Source organism: Chamaea fasciata, unplaced genomic scaffold (genome assembly GCF_029207755.1).
Source record: "Chamaea fasciata isolate MVZ Bird 193981 ecotype frontalis unplaced genomic scaffold, bChaFas1.0.hap1 SCAF_6, whole genome shotgun sequence".
NCBI lineage: Eukaryota > Metazoa > Chordata > Aves > Passeriformes > Sylviidae > Chamaea > Chamaea fasciata.
Window position 1 is genome coordinate 35,292,750 of NW_027094091.1, and position 23,739 is coordinate 35,316,488.

At 34.2% G+C, this 23,739-nt stretch overlaps 1 protein-coding gene across 1 annotated transcript in view; it reads left to right on the forward strand.

Moving 5' to 3' along the window:
* Positions 1 to 23,739, forward strand: part of GPM6A (glycoprotein M6A) — a 115,920-nt gene that overhangs the window by 86,693 nt on the left and 5,488 nt on the right. The window contains exons 3-6 of the mRNA XM_066185950.1: positions 3,387 to 3,543; positions 17,219 to 17,372; positions 19,481 to 19,557; positions 20,872 to 20,937. Of these exons, the coding sequence (XP_066042047.1) occupies positions 3,387 to 3,543; positions 17,219 to 17,372; positions 19,481 to 19,557; positions 20,872 to 20,937 (454 nt within the window). The remainder of the gene's footprint in view (positions 1 to 3,386; positions 3,544 to 17,218; positions 17,373 to 19,480; positions 19,558 to 20,871; positions 20,938 to 23,739) is intronic.

Below are 23,739 nucleotides of genomic sequence, written 5' to 3' on the forward strand. Positions count from 1 at the left end.
ACTCACTAAGAATGTTTTCACTCACCTCTCACTTGTCTCTGCTGGGATAGTCTACTTGGTACTCAGTTTCAACCTGTTCATTGAGAAGTTAGCATTGATGGCTTCCCTGAATACCTTCTGCCAGAAGAAAATGTTTTCTCTAGAGATATTTTAAATATGCTTCTTGTTGGATAGAATCCAGATTGAAACTTATGAATTAAGGAGTCTAGTTGATAAGGAATAATTAATTACCCAACAGCAAACAAAGAACTAAAAATTGAAGGATCATCTTGACTTAAATCACAATTTAAAAACAGTAATGGTTTTGTTTATCATTTCTTAACATAGTGTTGTGAGAAAAGGCAGATCCAGAATCCATGGAGAATCTACTAGAATTAGCCAGCCTGCAAAATATGGTTTAAATTATTCTATATTAAAAAAGAAAAATAAAAAGCTTTTACTAACTTCAAGATGTTTTTCACAATTATTTTATGCTTAGATAATCATTCAGCTTATTCTACTCAGCAGTCTACGTCAGAGTAGTTTTAGTTTTCACATAATGTATATTTTTCCAATCCTGTCAGAAGAACAAAATTTTATCTTGATTGTTTTGTCTCATTTCTTTGCTCTTTACCCACCTCTTCCCTTCCATTCCCGCTTAACACAAGTGTAAGCCCCTTGTTGTTGTTTTTCTTTGTCCTTATCCATCTTGCCCACTGGCTCAAGTTCATCACCCCGTCTGCCGTTCCCTTCTACCTCCATGGCTGCTCTCATGCTCTGTCTGCAGCATTTGAGAATTTGCTGAAGTACAGATGGCAATTAATCTCCTGGAGTTCATCCACAAAGAATCACATTTTATTTTAAAGAATGGCAATTCTCATTTTATCAGGTCTATCTATTATAACTTAATGAGAAAATAAAAGTTTATGTGAACTGTATTAGATGCTGCAGAATAACTTAATAACAATGCTATCTTCAAAACTATTTATATATAAAGTTATTGTTGTAATACATTTTCTTTAAATAGTACAGACACTAAATGTAGCTATACTGAAACACAATTCTATCTGGCTTTTAAAGAGGTAGTTGAGTGATTCTCACAATTTTCATTTATCTTTTTACTCTTTGCTTTATTCCCTAGGAATAAGTCTGGCTATTTCATCCCATGTACTCTGATGAATAGAGATTTTATAACCTCTCTGTAATGAGTGGACGGGGAATAAATAGATTTCTATATTTGGCTGGTGTTGGGCTATATATATTTTTCCCTTTTGTGAAAGGAAGGCTTAAGTAAAAGTTATTCCTGTAGATGCACATAAGGCTAAGAGAAAAGCAGAGATCTCTTAGTACGCTTTTTGACACAAGCAGCACAGTGGGAGACTCAGCACAGATGGTTTAAAGGGCTGTTGTAAGGACTGAAACAGTCTCTGGACTTCTCAAAAGTCCTAATCTCTTTAGGGCAATGAGAGCTTGTAACTGAGCGCTTAGAAGTCTGAGAGGAGCTGCTGCTGGCAGGACTCCCAGACTTCAACCACTGGTGAAGGTCACAATTGTTTAAAGTATATAATATAGTTACTGGAAGGGATTTTTTGGAATAGTCACAAAGTTGCTGTGTATTTGTTTCTGTAACCCTTTTTTCAATCCCTAATGAAAAGATAGGCTTAAAACACAGTTTTGATGTTTAAAAAAGTGTTACAACGGCTGAATTACTGTCAAATCAGGCAAATGGGATTTTGCAATGCAATCAGAATTATATATATTAAAATAAATTCCATCATCGCCATCTCATACCATCTACAGTGTAAATTTGTTTTTCCCTTTTGAGTTTTTCAAGTATCTCTTCCATACAGAAATTGACTTACTCTAGTTTTCACTTGAGTATGAATCAAAAAGCAATGTAAAAAAAAAAAGTCTGGAAGTGCTTTGGTATTAGAATGTTAGGGAAAAACATAACCTGTCTCATTTCAAGACACATTCATTTATAGTACTTCTCCCATCCCCCAATTATGTCAGAAGTTTAACTGCATTTTTAATGTAGATATGAACCTGACTTTGAATCTTTTGAAGACCATTCAAGGTCAAAGATAATCTAACAGGCTTTTGAACTTTTTTTATTGTATTATACATGTAAAATGTGTATTGTGCATTGTCTTTTGAGTGGTGATGGAAAGTGTGCTCCTAAGGAATAGTTATCATTAAATATTTCCTTTCATAACAATAAAAATATTAATCATTGCCTTGAGAAAACATCCAGTGTGGGTAATGACGTGTCAAAATTCATCTGGCAGATCCTAATGGTTCTCAGCCTTACATTTGGTCTTTCGTTGTTAGGAGGTGTCATTATCTTGACCTGGAGAATAAGATTGGAATTTAGTGCCATCTTAAATCTGCATATTACCATTTTATAAAGAGTGGCACAGCTCCTGTCCTGTCACATCAACAAACTGAAAATTTACTGTGGTTATTTTTTTAAAGAAATTCAAGTATAAAATTTCGAAATCTGCTGATCTAAGGCTATAGTCAGTGGGAATGTTTCCGAGCTTAGGGAACATAGCAGAGAGGTGTTACTGAAAATCTTTTCCCAAATGCTGGTCATGAGAGAATGTTTAGGAGGAACAGTCTCCTTGAACCAATTTTGAACTTATAGGCAGTGCTGGGCAGAACAACCGCACAACCCAGGTGAGCTTCTCTGTAGGGAATTGAGCCTTCTAGGGCTCAGAGCACATCACACTCCAAGCCATCCCTCCGTTTCTTCAGTTGTGTGTCTGTGAAATGATGTTTTAAAGCCTCATTATAGAAGAATTCCCGATGATCTGACCTCATTACTTCTGGAATGTTTCTGGTTTGAAGTAAGGAGCCTCTCTTGATGACTTTATTATTCTGTGTCAAACACTTTGTCCACTGGAGAATAAGTGGGAGAATAACAATGAGAAGATAGTGCAGACTGATATTGCAGCTTGAGAACTACGTGTATGTGCAGAAAGTTTTATTGAAGATTGTAACTAAATATCTTCTATAACCCAAGTGCTAGATAGAATGTGTGTCTTAGGAGAAGTATCAGATTTTTGCTTTTCTTTTTTTTTTCCTTTTCCATTTCATTTAGAGGAAAAAAACTGAAAAGTAACTAATATTAAACGGATGTGACAATTTTTGCTGTCTTACCTAAACAGATCCATTTTTACATTTAAGTACATTAAATGACCCAGTGTTTCTTATATCAATGCTATTTCATTTCAAAGTTCATTCCTGTCCTCAGCTTCATCTGTCGTTATGGCACATCAGCACTTACGCTGACTCCAGTCAGTCATGAAGTTGGAGGCTCAGGGGGTCTGATTATCTCACCCTGAAATTTCAGAGTCAGCTTTAAATATTTATGCAGATAATTAATTTTTGCTGTTCCTATACAGGATTGACATCTTCAAATACGTGATATATGGTGTAGCAGCTGCATTCTTTGTATATGGCATTCTGCTGATGGTGGAGGGATTCTTTACAACTGGTGCCATCAAGGATCTCTATGGAGATTTCAAAATCACCACTTGTGGCAGATGTGTGAGTGCCTGGGTAAGTGGCTAAGAAAGCTTTTGTACTTACCACAAATTCAATATGCTTTGTATATTTTTTTAGTGCCTTACGATGCTTATTTTTTGGTTTGTTTCTCTTTAATATTTTGTGATACCTCATTTCAGAGCTTAAAAATTACAGCAAAGGAGAACAGAGTGTTATAAATATTCTCTGTATTGTTTAAATGCTAAATAATTCTTGCTACTCAGGAGCAATGACTTCCACCAGCTGAATGAGAAAACTCATTACCTCAGCAACATAGGCTGTACTGAACAGGACTAAAACTGTAAGGCCTCCGGCTCTACTGGGAATTAAATATTTCCCTTTCTAATATTTTCAGTTATTTTAGGAATCTTGCCTGTTCCTTTTTGGAACAAGCTGAGACCAGTCATCAGGTTCTGTTTTGTTTCTAAATGGCAAACAGCCCATTATTTACTCCTGTGTTAGTCTGTGGTTTGGAGAGACCATTCACTTATGACCCTGGAAAACTTGGATTCAAATAATTCTGATTTGTACTAGGACTTAAATGGAAGTTTATCATATGAAAATTGCTGACTGTTTCAACTGGGATTAACTTAAAATTTCTGTTCAGTGTCAGGTAAGTAACTATTTTTTTGGTATTTGACTGTTCTGCATCTAAGCTAAGAGGCCTGTGCACTTGTTAGCTGTTGGAGTTGGATATTTCTGAAAACACAGTCTGCATCAAAACCTTATATTTTGTGATGAATACAAAATGAATAAATACAGCCAAATAGATCTGGGTTAAAGTATACTTATTTTTTATGCTGTATTAATGATAAACAATATAAGTAAATTAGTAGGCAGAGTTGGGTTTCCCACAGTACTCTACCACAACTGTTAACAATTAAGTGGAATACAGTCTAAAAAAATGTAAGCAATAGATACCTCCAGTCACACAAAGACTATCAAAACTAACATTTTGAATATCCTGACATTTAAGGTGCAAATGGACACAGATGATCTGCATCTTGTGAATTGAGGAATGCAGTCTGTAGGTCATCTCTATGTTGATATAACCTGCACCACAGTAATTCTGTGGTTTTGTCTCTTTTTCTTTCGTTCTTGTCATCATTGTATGATTTTCACACTTTGACTAAGATTGCTTTAAAACCTTTTAAAAAGTATATAAAAAAGGATTTAGAACATTTTAAATAAAGAGGAGTCATTACTTATGCCAACACTGCTTTCATCTTCTGGAAAGAAACCTCTAATCTGTATTCACTGAGGACCTACTAAGTTAGTTCCAATTCTGTATTGAGTAGCAAGATTTTCAGAACATTATTCTTCTTCATAGCTCCCATGAATGCCTGTTGCTGCCTATTGCAGCAGAGCAGTACTACATCCTCTCACAATTTTAGTAACTGTAGTTCTATAGCATGTGTCTAGAAGAAATGAATGGTTAAACAGCTATCCTATGGTTAATATCATTGCTGTTATTTTAATGATTCATTACATTATTTACTTCAACACTTTACTTTCCTCATCAGTAATTTGAAGTGTTTGTATCTTACTTTGGAAAGTCCTGGGTTGATACACATTGTGCAGCTGAGGTTAAGGCTGTATATCATGTATGATCACAGTTATAATAATCCATAAATTAGTTCAAGTTAAATATCTTGTAGTCATTATTCTTGAAGTCAGTGGAAGTTTTTCTTTTTCCTGGTGAAAAAACCCATGAACCTGCCGTTTGATTGCTTGTCTCATTTTGATGGTGTGTCAGTAAGATTGCTATACAAATGTCTGGAGTTGTTTTGTATTATTATTCTGGCTTTAGAGTCTGTGCTCTTGAGAGTATATGTCAATTAAAACTTGATATCCTTTTGACTAGGTTGATTTTCATTGCCTCATACTTGAAATTCTTAAGGGGAAAAAAAATCTTACGTTTAAAAAAATATATATGTTTGGAATTAGAAAATATTTCAATCCAAGAGAGACATGTTTAGAATTTGTTCAGTTCCTTAACACATGCAATGATATAAAGAAATGAGACCTAAGAACAAAAAAAAGAATAGTGGAGAGGTAGATGAAACCAAATCAGTATTGTTTGTCAAGGCCAGATTGTTCAGTTGTTAAAAATGTGCTGTAATAAATTTTGTTGTGTACAGTTGCCAAAATGAGATAATGCTATTGAAAGGGCTTGGCAGATACTACATGTTGCAAGAAAGCTTCCTTATATCAAATTTTGAGCTAGTAATTTTGTAAATATTAAAATCTAAACTGTCAAAGATTAAACATTTGGTTTCGTTTAGCACTATCTTAATACTAACAGAAATGTAGACGCAAGATATTTCTTTTGAAAAATTAAAATTATAAGAATGGTTCCACATTAAAAACACCTTTGCAAAAACTCCAGTTGTGACCAGGATTTCACATCAAATTTGTTGATGTCTTTCTAAATAGAAGTTTAAGCATCAACATCAATAAAAAAATTTCAAGAAGGAAAATTAATTTTGACTTTCAATGGATAAGCTGTATTTCTATATTATGGAAATATGATAAGTAACATCTTTTTCTCTTTCTTAAGAAATATTTTTGAAAAGTAGGCTTTTAAGAACACCGATAGACAACATCTGAAAGAACTTTTCATGTGCCCTTCCTGACCTCTCTCCTCAGCTATAAATAGCTCACTTTCTATCTCGGAATGGACAAAAGGAATTTTTTTTTGTGTGGAGTTATGGAAAAAGAAATAGCTCAGCCTAACCTTCCCAGTGACTGTATATTGACTTATCAGCTGATATGAGCATTCAGAGGGTTGGCATCCAAGTCATGTCAGTGCTGCCATGGAGTAGAGCCTCTCACATCTGAGACAGGCCTTGTGAAAGTGACAGTGAAGACTCTCACTGGCAATGTTTGCAGACTTAATTTACTGTGAAAAGTAAAACAAAAGCAGTAAGACAATGCCAGTCACATTTGAGGAGACATGGCTTTGTTTCTAGGCTTCATTTTTCTATGCCTGAACATGCTTTTAGAGTATTAAATAAACAGTCATATATAACTGTTCTGCAGCATGATTAGTAAAGAATGGGAGACAGGCCTGAAGCCAACTGTAACACTGTTTTCATGTTTGCAATTTAATGTCCTTCTTATATATATTCAGCTCCCTTGGCCATGGAAAGCCTCATTTACACCTTCTTTTAGAGTATCTGCCTACAGACTCAATAGAAAAAAAAGAACAAAGAAATAAAATGACACTTTCTCCCTCGTGTTATGCTATAAAATGGGAAAGGAGGTTGGGTTTTTGTTTTAATTCATCAGGAAACATTATATAAAGGCTTCATGGTGGCAGTTGTATTTCTTTGTACCTTGCTTTTCAAAAGAACCATGTTGATGCTTTAGAGAAAGATGTTTTATGTTCTAAATTGCACTTACATATACCTTCTGTATCTTTAGTTTTAGGAATATTTTATTTTAATTACTGACAAGGATTTTTCTGCTTTTGAAAATAATTCTGTGTGCGTGATTACCTGTCAATAGCATGCTCTATTTCACACTTGCATGCTTCTTGAATGCCTAAACCAGAACATGAACTTCCCAAAAGATTTCTGGATTTTATTTTGTAAAAAAAAAAAAAAAAAAAAAAAAAAGCATGGAAACTCCACAAATGTTTTGAAAAAACCATCTGTGAACTCATCACTTCATCTTTTCCTTACCAGACCGGTTTTTGTAGAGGCAGTGAAACTGCACCATATTGACATTTGATTCTTTGTGTAACAGGAGGAAGATATTTCAGTGCAGGGTCATCTGACTTTCCCACCCAGAACAGATGTATTATTTCTGAATGTTAGAAATGAAGATCTCATTTCTGAAAATTAGATACCATGGCTGGATATTCTGGGAAAAAAAAAAAATGCTGATCTGACAGACAGGAAGGCCTTGCTTCTGATTGGATTCTGCCCCATCCGAGGAATGTAGTATGTTTCATAGCATATTTGTGAGAAATAAAGGACCTTCTCTCCAAGACAGCAGATATACTTATGGGTCCAGAATCCTTTAAAGCAATCTTAACTGAGGAAAGTATCTAAAAATCTCTTGTCCTCATACATGTTTAGTTGTATATGCTGTAAGTAGTTTTAGACTGTGATATGGGAAATGGGGAAGGTGAGATTCATAGTGCTCTAACCTTTCAGATTGCTCAACTTAAAACCAGAAACGTGATTTTTTTTTTTTCACAAATTACCCAGAAGCTAATGGAGTAGTTAATTTCAGAGGGAGTATATTATGACACAGATAAATCCCACCCAATTAAGAATGTCACTAAGGTTGTCAAGACAAAGGCCTATGCTCCTTCAGTAGTTAAAGGAGAGTGAGGCTTAGGCAAACTGTCAGATGAATTGAGTTTTTTGTGACTTGTCCTATTTTCTGCAAAGAGAATAACCCTCCAGTCTTCTAAGTTATGTCTTTTATATTAAGTTCTTCAATCAACTAAATGCATTTAGTTGGATGTATTCTGCCTTGCCTCTTTAGATGGAATTTAAGTGAATAACATTTATTATCTAAACACTGCTGGAGTTAGTAGATGAAAGAAAACATATTAACAATTTTATAGGTTGTTGGAATTCATCTTATCCCTGGATACTAAGGCAGTGCTGGAATTTCTTTGGAGAACTGTATTCCTTGCAGTTTTCTGCTCTTGATCTTGAAATAGGAAGAGGAAGCTCTAGCAATAGCTCAAAACTCAGTTGAATGGTTAATAAATAATCTTAATGTCATTCTCTCCCAACTGCATTGTTAATATACATATGGCATCTTGAAAAGAAAGAAGAAAGCAAGGGTTTTTTTTTTACTATTTTTTATATTTTTAAAAATATTTTGAAATGAGCTCAGAAATTATTTTGTTATGCATATCTAGGTGCTGACTCTACTTTTTTCCTGTCTTATTTCTCTAATCTGTCCAGGCCTTCTTGTTTTCCCTCATTGTATAGTTCCAGGTTTTCTCACTTAGGAATATTGCACGTATAAAATCATACTTTCATTTGATATTCCTTTTCTCCCATAACTTCCCATGTGTTGTATATGCAGCCCTTTTGTTGGCTGTGGTATTCCTCACTTCTTTTAATAGAGGAGTGTGCCAGACATTGTAATGTGCCTTGCCAGTACCTGCTCATCTTCTCTTGGTCTTGCTGCTCACTGACAGCAATGTCGTTGGTGGTGATAAACTGGATGAACTGAATGGTTTTGCTTCAGATTGTGCTTTGTGTCTTGCGCTTTGATGACAGATTTTTTTCTTGGCAAGTGAGCTCAGTCAGTAAGTATTTTTTGTTAATTAAACTGCTGTCATGCGTTTCCAAAGTATGCATAAATTGCTCAAGATGATAGCTTTATTTCCCCTATGTTCAGATAATCCATCTCAGCTTCAACTTGAATGTTTCATCAGATAATGACAGTTTTCCCTCATCCTTGTTCTCACCTGGATAACTTATTAACTACATCTAGACATCTTTTTATAGTTATTAAAGCCTTTGAATATCAGTGGAATTATCACAAATTCATTTCTTTTATGGTGAAAGAAAACCCACAGAAACCATATATCTTTGTTCTTCATGTGAACTGCATCTTCCTGTTGATGTCTAATGAATTCATAATCAGCTTTCTAAATATTTTTTGGCATTGTTTGCACAAGAAGGAGAGAAACTTTTTAATTTAAGGTCACAATAAAAACTTAAAAGGCTGTGCTATTGACTTTGAATGCTTGTCAAGACAGGAAACAAGCAAGAAAGGTCCCTACCCCTTCATTTTTGCATCGGCTTCTCAAAGCCCTTTAAGAATATATCAGGAAAGGAAACACTTTTTTTTTTGACAGCTAAGCATTAACCTTGAGTGACACATTTGTTTAGACTTACAACTAATATTTCTACTTTCTAATTTAAGCTTCACTGCCTTGTGTTCAGCTACAAGCCATGGAATCTTCCTGAAAGAGTGTTGCAATGAAAATTTTGGAAATGTGAAAAATGTAAACAATCGGTATTGTTCAGTCCTTTCCCAGCTGGGTGCCATATCTTCATCTGTGTATAGAAAACTTGTCATCACTGCAAACCGTTAGAGTATGGTTCGGGATTTTAAAAAAAAAAAGATCAGCTGTTTGGTAGCATAACCTATAAAATTTATTACTAGGATGGGCGTACATTGTCAGGGAAAAGGTAATGATGGAACTGATTGTTTTTTGTACTTTGTCTTCGAATTGGATAGTTACATGGCATAAGCATAAAAAGGAGCACATGAAAAAGGAGTATTTAATGAAGAGATCTAATCCATATTTTAAAAGGCCAATTTTAAACCAAGTTATTTATCTTCAATCACATTTAAATACAAAGCAAATAGCTTAGCTACATTCCCAGACTGTACCTCCAAACATTAGAAAAATACCACCAGAAAGAAAAAAGAAAGGAGGAGAATAACTTTGTGAATGTGAAAATATGAGCATGTGCATTTTGAGAAAAGAATAAATCCTGTCTGAAGGATTTTAAAAAAAATTAAATAGGAAATTCTGCTTTTGTCAAGAAGCAGTAAAGACCCAATGCTTTCTATAGGGCTTCAGAAGCCTGTCAGACTACAAAAATTATGGTCTTTCCTGAAGGATACATGAAGCAACTAATGATGACTTTAGACAGCACAATGCTACAGACTCATCATCGTTCTAAAGAAAATTCAGGAATGAAAAATAAATTAGAATATTTGGTTTCTAAGGAAGTACCAAAGAAACAAATGGTATCATCTTAAGTAAAACAGTCTTGCATCAATGCAAAGCCTTCTTCAAACTGATATTTCGTCGATTTGTTTGTTAAGCAATATTTCAAAGACTGAATCTATTTGTTAGAGAATCATTTCTGACATGACTGTGGAAATCTCCTACACTGCTACCAACAAATCAACAGCATAAAGGAGTAAGTTAAGCCAGTTTTTTATATGTATCTAAATGGTTTCCAAACCAATAGAAATAAAGCATGGAATATTTTAATCTTGAAATACACATTTAGAAAAACCTATGTGCAGATGAAAAGCAGAAAGCAACAGTGAGAATTGATCCTAATTTTGACAAAATCAGTTTTTCTTCCATCTAGACTATCTGTAGAAGAAAAATGTTTAAAAAAGTCAAACAAGATTGTACCAAAATGTAATTTCAATTTTCTGGGATTTTATATTTTTCTGTTAACATATTTTAATAATCAAAGGAAATTCACATTAGGTAGTATTCAGTATATGAATGAATTTCAATTAGGCAAAGCTGAGAAGTCTGTTCCTCTATGGAGAGAAATTTGGACCCAATATTGGCTTTTTTTTTTCCTCACAAAGCAGTTGACTTGAATGCAAGCCAAGGAATATCAACCACATGACAGTAATAGCACACCATGAAATCTATCCGTGTTTCAACAGACTTTTGGAGCTGTGCCTGGGAGTATGTTAGAGAGAAAGAGGGGATGAACATGTTTTGTAGAGGCAATAATCAATGTCCAACAGGTGATTGTTGGGAATGAAAGTGATGTTATAGAAAAGACTTTGCATGTGTGTATTTTCTGTGGTTTACGATGCATTTAGTGATAGTATCAGAACAACAGTCTCTTCCAGAAGCACTGTATATAAAATGAGACAAGTTGAAATATTTTTGCTTCATCTTTTATTTCTCTCCATGAATGAGGCATGAATTTGGAGATGCGAGTTAGTACAGAAATGGAAATGTTAGAGGCCATTTCCTTGTGAGGGACTCAAGAGTCCTTCTTAAACATGTTAATGTCTAAAGATATCTGTACACATTTGTTTTTCATTTTCTCATTTATTTATATTTAAATAAATAATAGCATTTTTGGTTCTAGACATTTTAAAATAAACAGCTGACGCTGTTTGAGCTTCTACATTGTTAAAATGTTTTCCAGAGGAACTCAGTAAGTTTTCTACTTGCTCTCTTTCATATTTGCATATGGGGAATTATACATGTAAGATGCTGTCAGAGAAAAAATCCACTGGGAAGAGGTAGAAGTATATATGTAGAGATTCTTCTTTAAAAACGAAAACAAAAAAATTGCAAAAATCTGCCGGATAAGATCTGAACCTCTGAAAAAAAGAACTAAACTCCTGTACGGTAATAATACAGGTGATGAACAGGAACTAATATCTAATCTTTAAACTACTGTATCATAAAAGTTTATTATATATATTATATACTTTATTATATTATTATATACTGTGTCAATAAAAGTCTTTATTGAGTCTGGACTGTTGATATAAGGTATAGTCAGAAACCTGCATTATAGAAAATTGAATGCAAATAAACAACAGGCCTGAAATGGGAACACTTGTAGTACTTTAAATCTGACTTCCTTGTCTAAAGAAGTCAGTGTCTAAATCTAAACCTGAAGAGAGAACTGTGCACTCTATCAGTACTCTCCCAGTACAACTGCATCAAGACAAATTTCAGCATTTGAGAAAATATGTGTCAGCTGCAATGAATAATTTAAAAAGAATATGCAAATGCTTTTATGCAGAATGTGCACAGGGTAAAGAGACAGTAGCAATAATTCAGAGGAATTTTTTCTGGGTAAAATGAACAATATGAAGCAGAAGGCCTGAAAGCCAAAGGTCAGTTATGTATTTGAAGCTGGGCAAAGTGGTAAAGCTAAAAAAGTTTTTATTAGTATTGAATCCAATATATAGACAATTGAAAGCGAATGAGATGTTTGAGAGATGGGACAGTTCAGGAAGAAATTGAAAAGATCCTTCTGTTCATGCTTCTGTGTGGCCAAAAATTCGAACACAGTGCCTTGTTCTGGCATTTCCAGTTTGGAAAATGCACCCAAATCCAGGACTTCACTGCACTGCAGAGGCCAGCTGCTTCCCAGTATTCCCATAAGAGACAGGCTAACCCTGAGCTTATTCTGGGTGATGTCCAGCACTGCCAGGGTTTCATAATGGAGCAGGATAGGCTTTGAGCAGGATGGATGTACATGATGTCTGTAGGTGCAGTTTTGATCTCTGGCAAAAACCTAAGAGAATTCCTGAAGCTGTGAAGGGGTTTGGAAAGAACCTCTTAGTTCATGTAGCTGAAAGTATACATTTTTTGTGTGTGTGTCATAAGGATAATGAATCTAAATGTCATGCAAACACAGCAAAGTGTACATCTTTTTGCAGCTCTCTGTGTTGAGAGCTCACAACAGGGAGTTCATATAAAATAAATATATGATGAGATTGAGAGAAAGTGTCAAAGTACTGAGTGGTTTGGAACAAAGTTAAAATTACATGGCCAAATGAGTTTACTGGAGATAAGTTTTATTTGGGCACTTAATTTGTTGCTGTTTTTCTGTATTATTTTTCTTTTTGTAAGCAGTAGTGTCCTCATAAAATGAAGTGAATGAAGTTTAATTTGTTTTCTTTCCATTCCATTTCTGTTTGTACCAACTGTACCTTTTAGATAAGATTTCACTGTCTCTGTCCCTAGGGTCACTGAAGCCATCATACAATGTTTCTTTAGGGGTACTAAATTATTTATAACAAAACTAAAATAAGAACAGTCATTGAAATTTAATGAATGTGCTTTTCATGGGACAAGTACCCATGAATTAGAAAGAAGGAGGGAAAAAAAACCCAAACAAACCAAAAAACAACCAAGCAGTAACTGAAATCTTGATCTTATTAACATAGGTAAGATTTGGGTAATGTTTTCAGTGGAAAAAGGATTTCAACCAGTTATGGCCACCAGGGAAGTTGTGCTCCACACAATTTCAAAACAATTTCAGAATATGCTCTGAAATACCTGCTCCCAGACTTTGGTCTGTTTTGATTAAAAAAATCATTCCAGAAGGTTGATGCTTTGCCTGCTTTGATAATTTATAACTTAGAAAAGCCATTACAGGCACAAAAAAACTTACAAAATCTGGCAAGAGCATTTTGCCAGCTGTGATGATGATACAAAAAAATAGCCACTAAAAAGGTTAAAGATTTGTTTGTTCAAATAATTATTCATTTCAGCTGTTCTTTGCAAATGTGAGCTGATTTTAAATTAGTGATGTTTGATCTTCATGATTTGTTAGATAAATTTCACTATCACTTGTAGTTTTTTTGGGTTTATGTGTTTGGCTTCTTAGAAAATCGAATGGGTCAGAGAAAGTAATTCTCACTATAAACACAATGAACAGAATGCTGAAGAGCAAACTGTGATACCTCTTTAAGATGCTATACTATTTCAGAAATCAGCTTGTCACATAGCAGAATGCTACTTCAAAGGAGGACGATCCCTTTGAATCTCAAGAGATTGGGTTCTGAATTTAATTCCTGGAATGAACAGGCTCCTTTCGCATTCCTTGTTAGTTCTCTTGCACAAGAAGGGAAGATTTTAATAGCAGAGAAAATAATGTAAAACATGATGCTTTTCTTTCCTGTGGTTTTTTTTTTAAATCAAATAATTCATAATTTCATTCAATTATAAAAACAACTAATAAGCTACTACCTGCTATTGCTAGAAACTAATAATTTGTTGTTCAAGGTTAAACTTTTTTTACTGCCCTTACAGCAGGAATTATATTACTGCCCAGATCACATTTCTGTGGTTTGCTTCACTGATATCAGTGATAGCAGCTTCCAGGCATAAACCATAATTACTACATGGTTTAACTTGAAGTTTTGTATTTTAGTTATTCTTACATAAATAAAGGAAGCTTGCATATTTTTTCCTGTCTTCTTGGTGTTATGACATAAAATTAGGCATGTCATTGGCCACTGGCTCTTCAGCTGAAAGCAACTGACAGAGGAAAACTAAGTTCTTCCTTTTCTTAAGTACGTTTTTAAAATGAAATTGTTCATCATTTGAGCAACTTTTTCTGAGATACTCAACCAATCAGATTCATGTTTTTAAAGAGAATCTGTTCCATAACAAGCAGACAATTCTCTCTGAGCAAGCAGCCCTTGTGACTCACAGCAACTGTCATCTGACAGATCTCTACTATCATTTTATGCCCAAGGCAGATTTTTTAGAGGCTAATAAGCTCTGTTTTCTCCCTCTTTGCTATAATAGTGCTTTGCATTATCTCAGTGGGGATTTTTGAGTAGGCTTCTTCATTATTACTGCAGATCAGAAAATAAATAGATATTAAAAGAATTTGTAATTCTCATGGTAAGGCCTATCCATGTTTTCTCCATTTGGTGCTAATCACAAAATAGGAAAATTCTCAAATCTATATGGAGCCCAGCCATAAGAACAGTTATTACGTTTCTGTAATGTAACTAATATAAAAGATTCAGTACTCATTAAATTATTATGGATGTGTTACACTGAGACATGTACTAAATTTATGAAGTATTGCTTATTTCACAAGTTCTAGGAGGATCACAAGTAAGACTTACTTGTTTTTGACAAGCTATGAACATAATCTAGGAGGCTGGTTTACTTTTAAAACACTTCTAGAATAAATGAGAATTTAAAGTCTGTACCAAGACAGTTTTCTTTCTTATTTATCATTCCTGCCTTAGAAAAAAACGAGTGCAGCTCTTCAGCTTGATAATAAATTAAGATCGGACATAACACTTTAGTTGGGAATTCATATCCCTGAATCTACATTTCTAAGTTATTTTCCAAGTAAGTGCATGCCTGCGGCTGAGCCAGATGTTGTTTCACTAACTTTAACCCTGTAATATGGAAAGGAAAAAAGAGAACAGTAAATGAATAACAACAACAAAAAAAGGAGCATGTACTGAACAGCATTTACTTGTGTTAACTATTTGCTCTTCAATAGATGGAATAGAATTTCCAATATATGAGCAAATGATGCATGTAAGTGTCTACAGCAGTACTCAAGGGTGTATATTTATTTTGGACTTTGCTATACTTTTTTTGTTTTACAAGTTGGGTTTTTATTAAGTGGGTTATTGGGAAAATTTGGTAAAGAAGACAGCCGTTATCAGCATGAATGCAGTTTTAGAAATCTTTACATATGAATTAAACACATTAGGTTTTCTTTTAAACTAGTTGGATGTTGAGGGAAAATTTAAATCAGTTTGTAATTCTCAAATTGGTAAGCATGGATGCAAAGTATGAGTATTGAAGTATGGAGTACTAACTCAAGAAAAGGATAGAAAGCTGATATCAAAAGTATTAAACAGCTTTTCAAACTACTACTGTAAGTCTCATTTACCAAGGGACATTCAGGAAAATTAATCTGAAATAAATTTTAAACTGGATTAATTAAACTACATTAAATCCATATGTGAATATACTTCCTCAGAATTCAAATTGCTTTTCTTTAATAATATTTGGAAGTGAGTTTAAATAAATTTAAGGTCTCTTGAATATTGCTTGAGAACATCCATCCTATTACTTCAAAGCAACAAGAGTACCTCATTTAAAATTCAGACCTTTTGTTGTTTTGGATTGCTTTTCCTGATCAGATCAATGTGGAGAAGCCACCCTGCTACATTTTTTTAGTGTCATTTTACAACCTTTTAGATTCTGACCTTATTTGATTTCCATACCTAAAATCTGTACTTATATTAGGCTTTTTCCTGTATTACATGAATTCAGAGATCTTACATTAAAAACAAACAAACAAACAAACAAAAACCAAACAAAAAAACCCAAAACCCCAAGAAAATATCTTCCATTTCTCCCTTATTTACTCTTTAAGGTTTAATTTCAGGCAGATTTTTGATCAGCTTATTTAGCTTTCAAAAATATTTCTTATTTTCAGAGCCAGTATTTTTCTGAGGTAATCAGCTAGAAAAATGTTAGTATGATGAATTTTTTTTTGTTTGTTTCTAGTAATGTGTTTAGATTCTTCGTCATTTCTGAAGCCACCAAATGCTGGGGCTATTTGGATTCCATATATTTAGAGACTGATTTCCACATTTTACCATGTAGGCTCTTCATATCCTTTCCACAGCATAAGATGAAAATATGGTTTGTTATTAATAAGTGTTTCCCAGTAGTGTCAGCCCAGCAAAGAAGCAGCAAGGTAGCATGTTTACATATTTATGAGACATTTGCTTACCTTTTTTTCGGAATCATGAATTTGTTTGTATATAGACCCCAAATATGCCTCAATGCAATAAAAATGGCAAAAGTATAGTCTCATTGATTCAGTGCAAAATGTATTTGCAAGTGAGATTTTGTGGCAGTCATAGACAAAGGCTCATTTTTATTGAGACTTGAATTTTAAAAGAAAAAGAAGCAAAGCCTACAGTATTTAATTTTCATTTTTTGCATCATGATTGTCAGTGGAAGATATAACCATAGGGCCTCTTGTCCTAACTATGGAGTAGTGGTGGTGAGAAAGAGACAGATACGGGTCACAGAGCATGCAACTGTCTGTACTTCAGGTGCACTGCTTTGCATCCATCGTTGGCACAAGACTGAGAGGAACATGGAGTAAAGCTTGCGTTTCTGGAAGCATCATTCTTGTTCTTCAGAAACATCAGCTTTGAGCTCTGGCATCATTTTGACCTGATCTTTAATGGATTATCAGACCAAAACCGCAAATTAAATAAGGACAGAAACAGACAAAGCCAGTCATGGATGCATTTGTTCTGCAAATGCAGAACTCTGTGGTTCCTTTTTTTTTTTTTTTTTGTGAACTCTGTGGTTCCTCTGGGGAACTCTGTGGTTCCTTTTTTTCCAAAGGTTAATCAGTTATGGTCTGACTTACCACTGGTTTTGTTTTTCCTTCTTTTACTGCAGTTTATTATGCTGACATATATCTTTATGTTGGCCTGGCTTGGAGTTACAGCTTTCACTTCTCTGCCTGTTTACATGTACTTCAATCTGTGGACAATTTGCCGAAATGCCACCGTAGTGGATGGAGCTAATCTCTGCTTGGACCTTCGCCAGTATGGTATGTAGATGAAAAGCACTAAATGAAAAGTATGATTTCACAAAAGATAGCATTCCACTGCTTTGCTTCCATGTATCTGAAATGAACTGTTCAGTGTTTCTGAAGCAATTGTTAAGTGGCTCTCTTTGCCCTTTTACCCACTAGTCTGGGCAGTGTATAAAAGATGTACTGCATTTCCAGACCTGACAAAAACTGAGTCAACCTTGTCCGTCTTTCCAGAGTAATGAAAATCTGGCATGGGGCTTTGTCTTAGTCTCTTCTTTAGAAATTGCTGGAACTTGTCTAAGATGCCTAATTAATCATTTACCTGGAGAAGGACTTTTATTCTTGTGGTAGGACACTGACCTGGAGATGTGAGATCCTAGGGTGTCAGCTGTCTCTGCAGAGGTGAATTGGGACACGACAACATTCCTTGCTTTCAAAATCCTTGATGAGGACAACAATTGTTGTTGCTACTGATAAAAACACTCCAAGAAAGTGGTGGAAAGAGAGATAAGAGGGCCTGAGAATAAAGCCTTAATAGGAGGTTAGAATAATGTGGGGATATATGTGTGTTTCGAGAGGGTGTGAAATTTGGATAGAAAGGGATTTGTAATCTTAAAATGTCTGAGGGTTCTTGTTTTGGTGATGGTAATTCAATTCCTTCCTTCTACAAGACTGGTTTGATTCTAGATGTTATGGTCTTAGTGATTTCTCAACCCACAGAGATTTGGGTAATGATAAGCTCAATAGACAGTTTCTTATCTTTCTTTTCTTTCCTTGGCCTAAAATAAAATCACAGTATATTTTTAATTGTTGAGTGGAGATGTAAAAGGTGCTGCATTTTTTTGGCAAAGAAAGAGTTTCATTAATAGTAAACATGTCAATTAACCTAAAATAAAATATTTGACATTTTTCTTTCATGTGAGGGAAGAAAGGTTGGCATTTTTTATTATTTATTGTGTTTTTTTCCTACACAGTGTGGCAGGTGAGTTTAAAAGGCAATTATCTGAATAGATCCCATCAAGTGTATTAATTTTTCTTTCTATGACCTTTTATTTTGTTAATATTCATGATTATTTTAATAATTCTATTTAGAATTTTCATAGAACACTAACATATGCAGCATGTATTCTGTGAATGTACCTGTTTCCTGTAAATTCAGTGCAAAAAAAAAATGATTAATATTAGGAAAGAACAATTTTTCATTATAAATGAGTTAATTGCAGTTTTTTCTTCAAGCTAATCTTTGATTTAGTATTTGGACATTAGCTAAAGGAAGAAAGAGCATATTATAAAAATAATATTATTTTATGTTATAAATAAAAGCATATTATTGCTGAAAAGAGAAACAGTAAAGTTTGTGTAATGCATTTTTATTACTTGTGAAAGAAGCCTAATACCAAATCAATATGTGTGAAATCAATATACAGCACATTTCTCCACATGAGGGTAGAGAAGGTTTGAGAACATTTTTAGTGTATAAACTGGTCACACACCATTTCTGTTTTTTAATCATTGTGCTGATCAAAAGAGGGAATAAAGATATATTCAAAAATGACAGAAAAATTGTTCCCTACATGTTTCTTAGCAAGGCTTTTACTAAAGAGATGATGTGTTAGTTTTGTGATGGCTGAAATAGAATAGAATCCTAGAATGGTTTTAGCCATAGGGGTAGGGAGACCTTCCTCTAGATTGGGTTGCTCAGGACCCCATCCAACCTGTCCTTCAACACTTCCCAGGGGTGCGATGCCCACCATTTCTCAAGGAAATGTTCCAGTGCTTCAACACCCTCACAACAAGGAATTTAATCCTCACATCTAACCTAAACTTATCCTCTTTCAGTTTAAGCCATTACTCCTTGTTCTCCTGCAGCATGCCCTTGTATAAAGTCCCCCTCCAACTCTCCTGACTGACCTTTTTGATTACTGGAAGGCTGCTATAATGTCTCCCCAGAGCCTTCTCTTCTCTAGGCTGTGCAATCCCAAATGCCTCAGCTTGCCTTCACACGAGAGTTGCTCAACAAAGCCCAGAAATCATTGTTAAAATAAGTTCTTAGCTTTTCTCATACAAAGAAAGTTCATCTGTACCAGGAATTCTAAATAATGTGAATATTTATTCTTCTCCAGGTATTGTAACTATTGGAGAGGAAAAGAAGGTTTGCACCTCATCAGAAAGTTTCATCAAGATGTGTGACTCTAATGAGGTAAATAATTATCACAGCATTTTTGGCAAATCCATAATATATGTTGTAGTAGGTAGTTGATTTATGTTTTCTTACTGTAATGGCCTAATTCTACCTATGGTGATGCATTAAATCACAGTGAAAATATAGTCAAGCAAGTAGTTTTCCTAGTCTTTTACCAGGTACCAAATATAATCAGTGCAATTTCTCCATCCTTTTGTTTTCTAAATACACTTGTGGTTTGTTTGTTTGTTTGTTTGGGGTTTTTCAATAATTCCAATATCTTTGTTACTGAGGTGTTTTTGAAAGCTAATACCCCTGCTGCACAATGAATAGGTTCATATTATGAATCACTGATTGAAGGACTTATGATTACTCTTATGACGGGAAAGTAAAGATTTCAAATAGATTTGGCCAAACCTTGTTAAGCATTAGGATGGTAGCTCTTGGTACAATTTTCTTTGTAGTTTTTCCCTTGGGCAAATGCCACCTGTTTCAGTGCAGCTGAGTTTTCTGGTTTTGTTTTTAAATGATAAAAGATTAAGACAAGACAAATAAAGCTACTTCTGCCTAAAACAAAGAGAGGTTAAAACGTTGATCCCTCTGAAGCCAGAAAGATCAACATTTGCTAAGTGTTTTACTGGGACTTACTACTGTTGAATAAATCTTAGAGGGAAGGTACACAATCTGCCCTTCTACCAAAATCATCTTAGAAAATGCAGCTCTTGTGATGCAGTTGACTCTCTGTGGCTGCTGCATAAACAAGGTCACTGAAATTAAAAGCAAATGTAATCATTTGGGTTGGAGTGAGGTGAGGAAGGTGGTTAATTTGAATTATGTAAGTAACCTGGTTTACATTAATTCACTGTGAACATATTTGAGTGGAAAGTGGATCAATATATGAGGATACAAAGATAGTTAATGAAGGGAAAATAGGATTTCTTACGCTGTCTCTGCCACCGGAGAAGCCACCACAAACATAGTTCTTGTAAGGTAGTATTGTAATATTGTAGCATAAAAAACCCCAAACAAAACCCTCAAAATCTACTGGGGTGTTTATTTTTAAATAATTAATTTTCTTAATATTTTTTAATGTAAATACAGTATTTTTAAATAGAGTTATGTTTTTCCCCTGATATGAGCATTTTAACAAAACAAGCACAAGCACAATGGCATGTAATGATATCAATCTCCTGGAAAAATATTCCAATTCATTTATTTTGTGGAAGGGTGGCACCAGGAAGGTAATTATTTGTTCCGTGTTATTCTGAATTTTTGTTCATTTTCTGTTTGCTGTACAACCATGAAAGTCCTTTTCTTTCCCTCCCTTTGCAGCTAAACATGACATTCCACTTGTTCATTGTGGCCCTTGCTGGAGCTGGAGCAGCAGTCATTGCTATGGTAAGGTACCCAACACTACACCTCATCTGATACCTCATTGCTGATACCTTCTGGTTCTGACTTAGGATCAGCTGTTCAATTTTCATACTATCACTCAAAGCTATTATTTAAATATAGTTCTGTAATTCAATACTCTCTCTTTTTTAATATATTGTTGGATTGCCTTTGAAGTAAAATAGCGTGATTACTTTTTTGAATTAAAAAAAACCCCCTTTAAGTACATGCTAAGAATTTTTACTGTTCTCTCTCTCTCAAGTGTCTGAATTTCATGTGTCTGTGTTGTAACCATAGTATTATACTCTTATGAGTTCTGCCTTTCTTGGTATTCACAGGCTTGCCACGCTGCTATTTTAGGGGCAGAATCTTTTTGTCAGTTCTGTGAATATATATGAATGTGTTGATTTTTCTGTCAGGACTAATTTTTCTGCTCCTTTATAATGAAGATTACTTTAAATTTAGTGACATATTGTCAATGAGAAGGTTCCACTGAGAGAAAAGTGTATGAGCTAGTGCCCTGCTCTTCTGTCTTTTGTCTTCTGTATTTGCCTAAGCATAAAGATATTTTTAGACTCACAATTCTATACTGGTGTAGGTTTGCATTATGCACACTGGAATGGAAAATGAAAAGTGACTGCTACTTGGTGCTGATGCATTCATAAGTGTTAGTGGTGGTGATTATTATATACTGCTTATACCAGAAATTTTTAATGGATTTTAGGGCCATGATTATTTTGTTATCCTTATAATTACATTTATAAAAAGTACATTCAGAAAATATTAAATAAAGCTAGTACTCCTCTTACATTAATGATTTTTTTCTGTTGTCTGCCATTTCTTCATTATTACTTGTCACCTTCAGAAACACCAAAGATAGCTAAATGAAAAATATATCTTTTCAATGTAGTTTTTTCTTTCAAGGCCACAAATAATATGTGCATTAGTAGAATAAAAATCATATTAATAATTGAATTGTTTTATTAAAACAAGATTTTTCTGTTTATAGTTCCAAAAATGGTGACCATATGTCAAATATAATAATATATCATTAGTGTTAGGAAATTAAATCCAAGAGATCATCACTTTTCCACTGTATGTTTATTTTGAAGTATATTCAGTAGATATCAGAAAATACTATTTTGTTCAGATGAAAATCCTTCATTTCAAACAAGAGTTTTGAATCCAAATAGCCACCGAAAAATATTCAATGAAAAATAACACATCTTCAATGAAAGCAAATTAAATACATTGTGCCACATAGTTGGAATATATAATACTTTCAATGAAGTTTTTTAAAAGACCCTTCAAAGCTCAGCATATCAAAGATACCATAGCTGTATTACACCCGGCACAAATACCCTTTGAATTCACTTTGATGGTGCACATTTATTCACATATTTTTGAAGGATTACTCGTATCAAAATGTGCTTTCTCTTGAGTTCTATGACTGCACAGAGGAGACATGATAACACTGTTTCAACAAAAATATAAAATAATATTCTGAGTGCTAGTAAATTGCATAGTGTCCCAATGCTGCTAGATGTATGTTTCATTAAATGTTTATGATAGTTTTGTATATATATTTCAAGTTTGTAACTATACTGTTTGTTTTTAACCTGCCATTCTAGTCTGTTGGGTACCTGCTGAAGACTAGCACATTCCACTCTTTTATGGTGGCAATCTCTAAACCCAGCATACCAGACCACATCTGTTGGTTGAGACATGTGCTTCACACTCAACACAGTAGCCCAAACACAACAATAGGACATGAGGGAAAATTCAGAGTTTTGTGGTTGGACAAACAGATATTTACAGGTTCTCCTTTAAGGGAAGTTTACTTTTCCAAGGTAAAAGTAATTTAAGGGAGGAAACATTATTTTGGGGTCCTAATTATTTTATCTAGGAAGAAAATATCTTTTTTCTGCACATCTTGCACTCAAATCAGTAGACAGAGGTAAAGCATCAGCAGAGAGAAACAGTTTGCAGAAATCATTTCAGTCATTGGAGAACCAGTGCCCTTCACTGCATGTACTGTATCAAGAATAATCACAAATATGAAATTATGACATTTGTCTTTGTGTGTATCCAGAACATGATTGTGAAATTCAACAGGAAAATTAGATTAAAATACCAGTCTTTTACAAAAGAAAAAGCTTATTAATATAATGCACTCTTAAAACATTTCTTGCAAACAATTACTTTAAACCAGAGTAGTCCATCTGACTAAAGTGGTAAGTACATTGTATTTATGGCCAGCTAGTAACAGTAGTGCATTAGGGACACTGCTGTATAACTGAATGGGTGAAATATGCTCTCTGAATTGACATTTAAAGTTATGTCATCAATATACTTCACTATATTCTCACTTCTGAATTTATAAACATTTTCAAGTGCTGGACTATTTAATATCTGAAGATTTCTCAAACCCTCTAATGTCAATATGGTTCTACAAAATTCACAAAAGAATCAGCTTATTTATTTATTCATAAAGGTTAGTCCATCTGTCCCCAGGATACTTTTCATGAAACTGTATTTTAAAAAATTGTATTTTTTAAAAAAGTAGTAATTTACTGCAAAACCACCACAAAACTTGTTAATACTTGCAAAACCATTTGGTCACAAATCAAAAAATCGCCTTATCTCTTGGTCTCAGATTTGTTTATGAATGTTAGAAATTCTTTCACACTTCACTAGATACCTCTCAAGTCTTGCAAAGGAGAATGTTGTTTTGGGGTTCAAAAGGAGAATTGTCCTACATATTAAGACTGATATATAGAAAACCTCATATATTTTACATTATCTGTC